The 13,383-nt window shown below is 38.3% G+C and overlaps 1 protein-coding gene across 1 annotated transcript in view; it reads left to right on the plus strand.

Moving 5' to 3' along the window:
* Positions 1–13,383, plus strand: part of SNX25 (sorting nexin 25) — a 144,655-nt gene that overhangs the window by 106,361 nt on the left and 24,911 nt on the right. Inside the window, exons 9-11 of the mRNA XM_034647767.1 lie at positions 5,835–5,966; positions 8,707–8,979; positions 11,393–11,602. Of these exons, the coding sequence (XP_034503658.1) occupies positions 5,835–5,966; positions 8,707–8,979; positions 11,393–11,602 (615 nt within the window). The remainder of the gene's footprint in view (positions 1–5,834; positions 5,967–8,706; positions 8,980–11,392; positions 11,603–13,383) is intronic.

The following is a 13,383-nucleotide window of genomic DNA, read 5'->3' on the forward strand; positions in this document are numbered from 1 at the left end:
AGCGTGCGGGTCCGCGGTCTGACCGCTCCCCCTTGCAGGTGGCTACCGCTTCCCGGCGCCCTGACACGGCGTGTCCCTCCCCCTTCTGTTTAGCTTCCGATATCTGTGCGCCGTTTCACGGCTCCCCGCTNGGCTCCCCGCTTCGTACCTCGATACTCAGCGCTGGAGATGTTCATTTGTAGAGATCCAGATGTATCTTCCTGCGTCTCAGGCTGATTCCGTGGATATTCCTGCTGGTCTGGTACCTATCCAGCTCAACTCAGGGGACCGGCTGAAAAAGGGGTCCCCTACTCCTCCGCCATCTTAACCTCCCCCTCCAGTCTTTGTTTTAAAGTCTAGTTTGTCTGATATAAGTGTTGCTACTCCAGCTTTCTTTTGACATCCGTTTGCATGACATATGTTTCTCCCTCCCCTCACTTTCGATCCACAGGTGTCATTTTTTTTTTTTTTTAAGTAGACTCCATGCCCAGTATGGAGCCCGTTGTGGGACTCGAACTCAGTGGCCCTGAGATCAAGGCCTGAGCTGAAATCAAGAGTTGCATGTTCAACTGGCTGAGCCATCCAGGCACCCCACAATCTGCAGGTGTCTTTAGGTCTAAAATGAGTCTCATGTAGGCAGCATTTAGATGGGTCTTGTTTTTTATGCATTCTGTCACAGAATGTCTTTTGATTGGAGTGTGTGGTCCATTTACATTCAAAGTAATTATTGATAGAGATATATTTGTTGTCATTTTATTTCTTTTGTGGTTGTTTCTGAAGATTTTCTCTGGTCTTGTCTTTCTCTCTTTCATGGTTTGCTGGTTTTCCTTAGTGATGTATTTGGATTTCTTTCTCTTCATTCTTTGCATATTAATTAGTGGTTTTTGATACATGTTACCATTAGGTTTGTATATAACCTGTTCTGCATATAATAATCTATATTAAATTCATGTTTATTTAAATTGAACCCATTTTTTATTTCTCTCCTCTCCATGTTCTAGGTATATGTTATCATATTTTACATCCTTTTGTGAGTTCCTTGACTGATTTTAAACTAAAATACTCATTTTTACTGCTTTGGTGTTTCCTACCTATGTACTATCATTTTTGGTCTCTCTTTTCTACTCAGTGTCCCCTTTACTATTTCTTGCAGGGCTGGTTTAGTGGTCATGAACTCCTTTAGTTTTTGTTTGTCTGGGAAACTCTTTATGTCGCCTCCTATTCTGAATGATAGGCTTGCTGGATAGAGTGTTCTTGGCTGCAGATTTTTGCTCTTCAGCACTTTGAACATACCATGCGACTCCCTTCTGGCTTGGAAAGTTTCTGCTGAAAGTCCTCTGATAGCCTCATGGGGTTTTACTGACTTCCATTGTCTTACTGCTTTTAAACTTTTTTCTTTATCACTGTGTTTTGCCAGTTTAATTACAATATGTCTTGGTGTGGATCTGCTTTTGTTGATTTTGTTGGGGGTTCTCTGTGCCTCCTCAATCTGGATATCTGTTTCCTTCCCCACATTCAGGAAGTTTTCAGGTATTATTTCTTCATATAAATTTTCTGCTCCTTTTTCTCTTTCTTCTTCTGGGACTCCAGTAATACAAATGTTACTACATTTGATGGAGTCACTGAGTTCCCTATTCTCATTTTACATAGTTCTTTTTTCTCTCTTTTGTTCACCTTGATTACTTTCCCTTACTCTGTCTTGTAGATCATTAATTTATTCCTCTGCTGCTTCCACATGCTGTTCATTCTTTCAAGCATGTTTCTCATTTTGTTTATTGAACCCTTTATCTCTGCTTTGTTATTCTTTATCTCTGTATAAGACGCTCATATCTCCACTCTTTTCTCAAGTCCAGTGAGTATCCTTATGATCATTGCTTTAAATACTCCATAAGACATGTTACTGATATCTGTTTAACTTGGATCTCTGGCAGTGACCTTGTCCTATTCTTTCATTTGGGATAAATTTCTTTTTTTTTTTTTAACATGTTTTTTTAAAGCTTTTTTTTATTTGAGACAGAGAAAGTGTGTGCATGAGCGAGTGCAGGGGAGGGCAGAGGGAGAGAGCAGACTCCTCGCTGAGCAGGGAGCCCCATGTGGGTCAATCCCAGGACCCTGAGATCATGATCTGAGCCGAAGGCAGATGCTTAACTGACTGAGCCACATTTGGAATAAATTTCTGTCTTCTCAATTTGTCTACATCTCTGCCTGTTTCTCTCTGTTAGGAAAGTCAGCCATATCTTCTGTTCTTGACGGTAATGGCCTTCTGAAGAAGAAGTCCCATAGTGCCCTGCCATGTAGTGTCCCTTGTTCCCCAAGGCCTGGTACTTCTGGGAGTGTCTCCAAAATGTGGTGTGTGTGTTCTGGCTGCTTTATCTTTCAGGCCAGTTATCTGGAGAGGCTGTCTTTACCTATCATGGGCAGTGTTTGGTCCCTGCCTGAAATGTGGCACGTTCTAACTAGGTGTGCTTGGTCTGTTTGTGAAGTGAGACCTGCACCACTGCCAGCAGAACTACACAACTCCTGAGTTGGGACATGTGGTGTGAGCAGGAGTTTGGGCTGGTCTTCTGGGGGAGGGGGCCTGCAGCCCTGGGACTGAGGCCAGCATGACTGGGAGGGACAGTTCCACTGGAGCACAGGGTTAGCGGGGTGCTTGGTATAAGCAAGTTAGGTAATGAGTGAGGGCATAGTGCGGGTTCCTGCAGAGTCCCTGCACTTATGCTGAGGGGTGGGGGAGGGAGATGGATATGGCCAGTTCCTTTGTTCCCAGAGTGGTCTTTCCATGAACACTGCCTCTCTGGGATCCACTCTGAAATGAGTGAATAACCTCCCCACCATGCACCCTAGGTGCTCTTCTAGATCGCTGTTTCTGTGCTGTCTGTCTGCAAGGTGTTTGCTGGTCTTCTCTCCAACAGCAGCACAGTTCCCCCGGGGCTCTATCTGAGCCTAGTCTGCTGACCTTTGGAACTACAGGCTTTAAGCCCCACTGGTTGCCAGAAGTCACAAAATTCGGCCAGACCCACACCCTTAGTGCACGTGTTACACAGGGAAATGCTCTTCTCTCCTTCAAGAGGAGGGAAAAAATAAGAAAAAAGAAAAAAACAAATGGAGCAGAGAATTTGGCGAATCCACCAGCCAAGGAAGAGATATATCAGATGTTTAATTATACTTGAGATATATTTGCTGTCATTTATTTATATGTATTCGTACTTTTGGAACTGAGCATAGAATATTCATAAGACACAATACAAATCTAAAAATGGCTAATATTTTAGAAGACATTTTGAACTTGGTTTTGCAAATATATGAATTTAATTTCTAACTTGGAATTCATTTTGATCCATTTTGATCCAAGGAAAATTATACTGGGAAGACTTCCTTAGATTTTGTTGAATACCCTTTCTACTAAAAATTGATAGCTTTCTTAGTGATCTGTTATCCCTAGCCGAAGTTGATATGGTTCCTACAAACCTCTGTGGACCATGTAAAGTTAGAATTTGTACTTCAAAGTGCTTTACTGGTAGGGTTTACATAAAGATACACACTGTGATCTTCCAAAGTTAGTAAACTAATTAAATATTAATCGTCTGAAATATTTATAGACTCTAATGGTTAGTGATCTATAGCATAGGATGGCTATCTCCTTTAATTAGTTACCAGAAGTTGTTAGAAAAATGCCTATCTCCTTTAATTAGTTACCAGAAATTGTTAGAAAAATGCCTGCCCCTTTCTGCTCACAAAACCTCTTGAGGGCTCAGTGTTGGCAGAAGAGTTGAATCTGTGTTAATTATATACACTTGATTTTGGAAAGATCTTACTGGTAACATTTCCAAAAAACTTCCAATTGCCACAATTTAAATTTTAAGAATCTTAAAACATAAGTTTTTCTTTTCATTTCATTTGAGTTATACTTACATGTCTTTTTTAAAAAACCTAACTAAGAGCTAAAGATATGGGGCTTCAGTTCCTTCTAAATTAATTTGAGGCATTTCTCCTAACTAATTGAGTTATGAATAATAACTCTTGAGCCTGTGCTCAAGATTATGCACACTGTGTCTCCGGATGTGGTTTTTCTGTAAGCATGCAGAATGGTAAACAAAGGAGTAATTTGGGTACACTCATACAATGTAATATTATGAACCAATTAAAATGATGCTTACAAAAGACTTTTTAAATGAATGTGATACTATAAACAAAAGAGCAAGATATAAAATAATTTTCCTCAGCTGTATAAAAAAAATAGGATGGAAGGCAAAAATGCCAAATTATTAGATTCCAGCCTCCTGGTTTTTTTATACATTTCGCTTCAATTTTTCTATTATGAGCATCTGTTGCTTTTGGCAGTATATCCCACAGGGCAGGAATTTTTGTCTGTTTCATTTCTTAGAAATGTGCCTGATACAGGGTAGATGCCAAACAGATCTTTTGCTGACTGTGTGGATGATTAATTGAAAATTGGTATTTATTGAATATGTACATTTTGAAACTTCAATAAACTTTTTCCATTTAAAATTTAAGAAGTGGAGAGAAATACCATATTACACTGACTACGATCTTAAAAAATGAGACTCTCCCCCCCCATGTAGAAACTAATCCATTGGAAGTTAAAGTAAACTGATAATTAAAATTTGATTTTTAACTTTTTTCTTAAATTTCCCTAATAGATTCTTCAGTTTGAAGATATCTTGGCCAGTACTTCCTACCGAGAGCACTTTCGAATGTACATGGAAAGGATGGACAAGAGAGCTTTGATTAGTTTTTGGGAGTCTGTGGAATATTTAAAGACTGCTAACAAGGTAATATATACAGCATCAAAAGAATATTGTTCACTAGCTGATGAAAACTTGCATGTTAGGCAGTGTATCTGTGTTTCTCAATGAAGCTGTAAGATAAGTATACATTAAAAGACTATTTAAAACAAAATATAATAATGGAATTGTATTGTAGCCCCTAATGGTAAATAAAATTTGATTTTATTTTACAAAAAAGATGCTTTTGAATGTGTAGCCAAGGGAAAAAGTGACTTACAAATCTACCAAAATATTGAATTTACTTTCAGGCAGTTATATTTTTTTTTAACACATCATAAAAAGACTGATATATATATATCCACATTGCTGTTACAGTGAATTGATCTTGCCACGTGCACCTCAATCTCATAACCTTGTAATTTTAACATCATCATGTGCATATTTTACACGACTGTCCTTCTTTTATTTCATTTAAAATATGATTGAATTAATGGGGTGCCTGGGTGGCCCAGTCAGTTTAGTGGCTGACTCTTGGTTTCAGCGGAAGTCATGATCTCAGGGTCCTGAGATTGAGCCCCACATTAGGCTCCGCACTCAGTGGGGAGTCTGCTTGTGGATTTTCTCTCTCCCTCTCCCCTGCTCTCTCTCTCTCTCTCAAATAAATAAATAAATCTTTTAAAAAATAAAATATGATTGAATTAAGAAACACAAAAGAACATTTTTGCTTATAGAAACCTCTTATAATGAAAACCCCAACAATAAGCATTGTGTTTTGCACTTGGCAAGGTCTCAATACACTTAAAGATTAAAGACTGAAATATGTATGTTTATATGTGTCTATAAATATGCAGAACAATATGTATAACACATATAATACATATATTTTGAGAGGCTTATTAAAATAAGCGCAAAGAGCAGTGGGTACATCAAATTTCTATTTGCACTTTATANAAAATTTAAGAAGTGGAGAGAAATACCATATTACACTGACTACGATCTTAAAAAATGAGACTCTCCCCCCCCATGTAGAAACTAATCCATTGGAAGTTAAAGTAAACTGATAATTAAAATTTGATTTTTAACTTTTTTCTTAAATTTCCCTAATAGATTCTTCAGTTTGAAGATATCTTGGCCAGTACTTCCTACCGAGAGCACTTTCGAATGTACATGGAAAGGATGGACAAGAGAGCTTTGATTAGTTTTTGGGAGTCTGTGGAATATTTAAAGAGTGCTAACAAGGTAATATATACAGCATCAAAAGAATATTGTTCACTAGCTGATGAAAACTTGCATGTTAGGCAGTGTATCTGTGTTTCTCAATGAAGCTGTAAGATAAGTATACATTAAAAGACTATTTAAAACAAAATATAATAATGGAATTGTATTGTAGCCCCTAATGGTAAATAAAATTTGATTTTATTTTACAAAAAAGATGCTTTTGAATGTGTAGCCAAGGGAAAAAGTGACTTACAAATCTACCAAAATATTGAATTTACTTTCAGGCAGTTATATTTTTTTTTAACACATCATAAAAAGACTGATATATATATATCCACATTGCTGTTACAGTGAATTGATCTTGCCACGTGCACCTCAATCTCATAACCTTGTAATTTTAACATCATCATGTGCATATTTTACACGACTGTCCTTCTTTTATTTCATTTAAAATATGATTGAATTAATGGGGTGCCTGGGTGGCCCAGTCAGTTTAGTGGCTGACTCTTGGTTTCAGCGGAAGTCATGATCTCAGGGTCCTGAGATTGAGCCCCACATTAGGCTCCGCACTCAGTGGGGAGTCTGCTTGTGGATTTTCTCTCTCCCTCTCCCCTGCTCTCTCTCTCTCTCTCAAATAAATAAATAAATCTTTTAAAAAATAAAATATGATTGAATTAAGAAACACAAAAGAACATTTTTGCTTATAGAAACCTCTTATAATGAAAACCCCAACAATAAGCATTGTGTTTTGCACTTGGCAAGGTCTCAATACACTTAAAGATTAAAGACTGAAATATGTATGTTTATATGTGTCTATAAATATGCAGAACAATATGTATAACACATATAATACATATATTTTGAGAGGCTTATTAAAATAAGCGCAAAGAGCAGTGGGTACATCAAATTTCTATTTGCACTTTATACGAGTGTTGGTAGAACTGAACACCAAGTTAAAATACATCATAAATCACGAAGTACCTTGTTTTTATTTTTATTTTTTTACAGATTTTTATTTACTTATTTGAGAGAGAGAAGGAGAAAGAGAGAACATTAGAAGGGGGAGGGCAGAGGCAAAGGGAGAAGCAGGCTAGCTCCCTGCTGAGCAGGGACTCCCTAATGTGGGGCTCCATCCTGGGACTCCAGGATCATGACCTGAGCTGAAGACAGACACTTAAAGACTGAGCCACCCAGGCGCCCCACAAACTTCATTGGTTGAGGAATTAAATTAACTATCATAGGACTTTTAAATCTTCTTAGAAATTCCTCAAATTGTTAATTTGTAAGCCACAAATTACCTCATTTTACCAAATACTGTTTTTGCCCACTTCATTATATATTTTATTTATTAGACTTGATTCCTAATGACTTTTGGCTGCTCTCAAAGGAATATTGCAAAGAGCAATCTAAAGAATTTTTCTAAACTACTGAAAACAATTCAAAAGATTTCAGTGGAATAGAGCATATAGCTTTGTCAAATGCAACACTCGCTGTTTTGACCTAGGAACACTGGTTTGGATGTAAAAGTTCTGGGATGTTTGTTGAATTCACAATCTTCATTCATTAAGTTGTCTGTCTTCANTTCAGTGGAATAGAGCATATAGCTTTGTCAAATGCAACACTCGCTGTTTTGACCTAGGAACACTGGTTTGGATGTAAAAGTTCTGGGATGTTTGTTGAATTCACAGTCTTCATTCATTAAGTTGTTTGTCTTCATTTTTTTTTTTTAAGATTTTATTTATTTATTTTAGAGAGAGCGTGAGCTTGGGGAGGGACAGAGGGGGAGGGGGAGGGAGATAATCTCCAGCAGACTCCGCACTGAGCGGCAGTGCCCTAAGACCCAGAGATCATGACCTGAGCTGAAACCAAGAGTTGGACACTCAGCCACCCAGGCGCCCCTGTCTTCATTTTTCACTCCTGTTGAAGACTTTGTATAACGTTCCTAGAGTTAATGAGATGTGTCTAGAGGAAATATAAATATTATGTTAACCAGAAGAGAGATTTGTATTTGCGAAGCAGGCTTGCTGTGACCTAAGTGTAACGTTTAAGGCTAAGCTGTCTAATAAGCTTGATTATAATGCAATAAATCATCATTCTGAAAGAACATTTTTCTTATTTTCTTAAATTACACAATACTGACTCTTTTTTTTTTTGCAGTGAGAAGTGGCACTTCCAATTATTTATATTAGATTTTAAAAAGCCAAATTGAATTTAGCTGATACTTGAGCTGCAGAATTCAGATATACAAGAAGGAGTCCATTGAAGATGAGAACTGTTGTCATTTTTCTCTTTCCAGCGTTTCAAAGAAATTACATTTGTTAACTATTCAACTGAAGTGTTCATTTTAAGGAGCCAGTTGTCTTTTCAGGGTCTGACTCTTACCCCTTGGTTCTGAATGTGCATAGAAAAGCAAAGAGCCACACTGGTACCTGTGTACACTCCACATGTCTTCCTTTGAAATGTAGAGAATTCTTTTTTTTTTTTTTTTTAAGATTTTATTTATTTATTTGACAGAGAGAGACGGCCAGTGAGAGAGGGAACACAAGCAGGAGGAGTGGGAGAGGAAGAAGCAGGCTCCCAACGGAGGAGCCTGTTGCGGGTCTAGATCCCAGAACTCCGGATCATGCCCTGAGCCAAAGGCAGACGCTTAACGACTACGCCACCCAGGCGCCCCTGAAATGTAGAGAATTCTGAAGATAATCCTTTTCATCAGAGATGATATTTCTTACCTTTCTTGTTCTTCATCTTCCTGTCTTTTCAGAATGAAATCCCACAATTAGTTGGTGAAATTTACCAGAATTTTTTTGTGGAAAGCAAAGAAATATCTGTGGAAAAATCACTTTACAAAGAAATCCAGCAGTGTCTTGTAGGAAATAAAGGTATTGAAGTGTTCTGCAAAATCCAGGGAGATGTTTATGAAACCCTAAAGGATAGGTATTACCCTTCATTTATTGTCAGTGACCTGTATGAGAAACTGATGATAAAAGAGGAAGAGAAACATGTCTCACAGTTGATTTCCAGCAAGGATGAACTGGTGAGTCACATTTAATTTTCTCTTCCCTTCTCAGTAGTTAAGCTCTGATTATGGTCGGGTAGGCTCATATTGTATAAGCCAAATCTGGTGCACCTCGTCATCGTTGAATGTACGGGACTGTAAGTAGAAACTGCACACTCCTCCCCTTGTTCTTCTTCTTTTTTTAAAGATTTTATTTTATTTATTTGACAGAGATAGAAACAGCCAGCGAGAGAGGGAACACAAGCAGGGGGAGTGGGAGAGGAAGAAGCAGGCTCCCAGCGGAGGAGCCTGATGTGGGGCTCGATCCCATAACGCCTGGATCACGCCCTGAGCCAAAGGCAGACGCTTAACCGCTGTGCCACCCAGGTGCCCCTCCCCTTGTTCTTCTGAACAACCGACTACCACCGCCTGGTGTTGAGTCAGAGACCTCACAGCCCCCTCTCTACCTGAGACACACCCCCAAAATACAAAGGCAGAAAGCCTGTGGGGTAGGACATTTGTGGCTTAGGCCGGGTAAGAGAATCAGTAGAACTTAGTGTAGCCTGAGAATAGTCAAAGGATTGGGAAACGAGGAGGGAAAGAGAGTGTGGGAGGAGTTACAGGAAATATTTTGGAGTTTAAAACATCAGATGTAAGTAAGATGTTCCAAAGAAAACCTTGCTCAGCCACACCTGAAGTCCAGTTTTCTTAAGTGTACTGTCATTTAGTGGGAGAGCCCCAGGTGCCACCTGTCATTTACGTGAGTTTTAAGATTTGTGAAAGTGCAAAGAGAAACAAATGTTTTATAGTCACCCTACATGGAAACATTATAATTCATCTTGGGCTTTTTTCTGCCCAGTGATATCTCAAGCCCTGAGGAATCAAGTGCTTGCTCTTGCTGGTATTAGAAGTTGGTGTCTCTGAACTGTTGTTAAATTCATTCCTCCAGAGTTTTTAAAAGATTTGTTACTTAGTTCTTTATACTTTCAGTGTGCAACACCACCAAACTGGTCCAAAAGTCACTACTCATTGCCTCTTATTTTTAAGATAGATCAGTTTTATTATTATTATTAATTAATTAATTTATTTGGCCAGTTTGTTTTAACTGTGTTCTCTCTCTCCCTCAAAAATTAAAATGGTTAATTTGCCAGTGCTGTAAAAGAGGTTATTCAAATTAATTAAAAATGTCAATACCCAATAGATAAATTGAATAAGGTCGTGAACTGACAGTTGATATGAAAGGTGATAATAAACAAACATGAAAAATTATCCAACTTCACCTAGGACTCAAAGAAGAGTAATATGTATCTTGACCTTTTGAAAGTGCCTACTCTTTTATAACGATAATCCTACTTCTAGAAATTTATCTTAAGATAATAACTAAAGGGTAGAAAAGTTTATGTATAATGGAGTTTGTTTTAGTGTATTTGGGATAGCAAACCAGAATCAACCCAGAGCAGCAGCAACAGTAGGAATCTGCCTCTGTACTATCAATTCCTAGGATACTATACAGCCATAAAAATTAAAATTTTGAGAACTGTAATCAATACCCTTAATAAGCAGCATTGTAAATTATATGGAAAAGACAGAATATGTGTCTGTGTATTATGTCATGATACATACACTCATGGATAAAGATTTGAAAGACCCTACAAAAATAAAAACAGCTTGGTTTTCTAGAATTATTAATACTTCAGTTTTGTTTGAAAAAAATTATTTTACCGTTTGTTACAATTACTAAAAATTAGAAGAAAAAATTCTGGAAGTACATTAAGGAGTATAAACAAAGCAGAAGACTGTTCTCAGCTGTCCAGTGCCTTGCACAAATCTGTTTTATACATCGTCTGTTGGTAATCTATCCACACTTTTCAAAGTTAAACAGTTGTTTATGAATCTTAAGTCACTTGGAAATGCTGACCGTTTTACTTGTAAAATGATCCACCTGTTGGTTTGTAAAATACATCTTCAAGAGAAGGACTGAACAAAGTATGCCGAAAATGCTTTCACTAACGGGAATTTGGAAATTTTATTTTAAAGGGACTTGCATGAGTTTTCTATAATATTCTTTGGAGCCCGAAAGGAAGCCAAACGTATCTCAGTGTCTTTGTCCAGGATTAGGCACAAATCATTCGGGTTGAGCTAGGTAGAGAACTCAGTTGCCTTCCCTTGTTCCAAGCAGATTCCCTTGGGTGTGCCATTTGGAAGAGAATGGTATGGAATATGTTTCTTTTTTCGCTGCAGTCCTGAATGCCAGTTACTTCGGTTCCAGATAACTCTGATTTGTTACTTTGCTGAGGCAAAGCAGCCTGCTCCGGGGCTTTCTCCCAGAGTCTCAGTGGAATCCAGTACTTGGGTACAGTGTAGTGCAATGATACAGAATCTGTATGCTAGGAATAATGGCTGAGCAGCCAGAGTCAGAAGGTAGTGTGGCTCATGTGACTCTCTCCCCCAGGGCCCGGGAGTCGAGGCTGGTGAGGAAGCTGTAGACGAAGGCACCAGCCGGATTAATGAACAAGCCAGCTTTGCTGTAAACAAGCTACGAGAACTAAATGAGAAACTTGAATATAAAAGGCAAGCTCTAAATTCTATTCAAAATGCACCAAAACCTGACAAGAAGGTAACTCTTTTGCTTTCAAGGTTGTCTTTGAAAGTTTCCATTTTTTCAATTTGATAGTTTTCAGTTTATGTTGCAAAGCATCACAGTTTCCTTAAAAAGAATTTTAACTGTAAGTTCCACTGTTGCCTTTTTGCTTCTAGTATAGAATGAGAAATGCACGTATTTTTAGTCTTCTGTGGTCCGGGGTTCTCCCCAGTCATCAGCAGTGAGTGGTGAATAGCTCTGTGTTCTCTCACCTGGCTCACCTACAGTTCCTTTGCAGAAGAGGGCAGAGCATTTCCGTGTGCCAGACTCATTTTTGGAAGTAAATTAACTCCACAAGGACAGTCTTTTCAATTTTATTTTTCTTTCAAATGCTGTGAATCACAGTTTAGAGAACCTCACAGAATTACACAAGAAATAAATTGTTTTGCTTAGAGCCAACAGAATTGGAAAGTTAAAAAATGTAAACAGCATCTCCCTAACTGGCATTTTGCGAACCCAAGCAGTGGTGTGGCTTTTTGCTTTGTGGTTATGCCTCTTCAGAGTCCAACAGGGAGGCGTCACTAATAGCTACGGCCGATGCTCTTCCGTTTGCCAAATTGATCTCTTCTGGCAATTTCTGAGTGTGTGTTCAGAAACATAAGTGATGAGTAAATGCATAATGCTGTGCTGGTCACTGTGGGGAATCAGTGATAGACACAGAGCCTGACATGTGCCCTTTGGGAGGAGACATGCTGATGGCGGGACCAAAACATACCCACGTGAAAATGAAACAGGTAGTCACAGCCCTGACTGGTGATAAAATACAGGACAAGGTGTAGACTGGGCGTGTTTCCTTTAGGCTTTTTGAGCAGGGAAAGAGTCCTTGTAGCCTTCATGTTCACGAGAGTTTTGGAGCAAAACTTCTGCCCTCAAATCACAGAGTTGCATATCCTTATAGGTTTTCTCATGAAAGAGATCCGTAGCCTTTTTAAATATATTTTTAATAAAAAAATAAAATTACTCATTTTTTAAAAATTGTTGCAAAATATACATAACATTTACCATTTCAGCTGTTTTAGGTGTACAGGTCGGTGTCTGTGCTTTCACACTGTTATGCAGCCATCACTACCATCCATCTGCAGGACTCATTGGATATGTCAAAACTGAAACCCTGTACCCTCCCAGTAATACTTCCTATTCCCTGCTCCCCAACCCCCTGGCAACCACCATTCTACTTTCTATCTCTTATGGATTTAACTACTATGAAATATGTCGTGAGTGGAATCATACAGTACTCATCCTTTTGTGACTGGCTTATTTCACTTGGCGTAATGTCTTCAAGGTTCATTCATATTATACTGTGTGTCAGAACTTCCTTCCTTTTTAAGGCTGGGTAATTTTCCATTGTGTGTATATATAGCATTTTGTTTATCCATTCAACCATCAGTGGACATTTGGTTTACTTCCACCTTTTGAGTACTGTGAATAATGCTGCCATGAACATGGGTGTTCAAATATCTTTTCAAGATCTTGCTTTCAGCTCTTTTGACAATGTACCCAAAATTGGAATTGCTGGATCATATGGTAATTATGGTTTTAATTCTTAGAGCAACCTCCATACTATTTTTCATAATGGCAGCACCATTTTATACGTTCTTACAAACAGAGCATGTAGTTTCCAATTTCTGTATATCCTCATCAATAATTGTTTTTCAATTTTTTGATAGTAACCATCCTAATGGGTGTGAGGTGGTAGCTCCGTGTGGTTTTGATTTGCATCTCACTAATGATTAGTTATGTTGAGTATCTTTTCATGCACTTTTTGGCCATTTGTGTGTGTGTGTGTGTATATATATATATAT

The sequence above is a fragment of the Ailuropoda melanoleuca genome, chromosome 18 (assembly GCF_002007445.2).
Source record: "Ailuropoda melanoleuca isolate Jingjing chromosome 18, ASM200744v2, whole genome shotgun sequence".
NCBI classification, from domain to species: domain Eukaryota; kingdom Metazoa; phylum Chordata; class Mammalia; order Carnivora; family Ursidae; genus Ailuropoda; species Ailuropoda melanoleuca.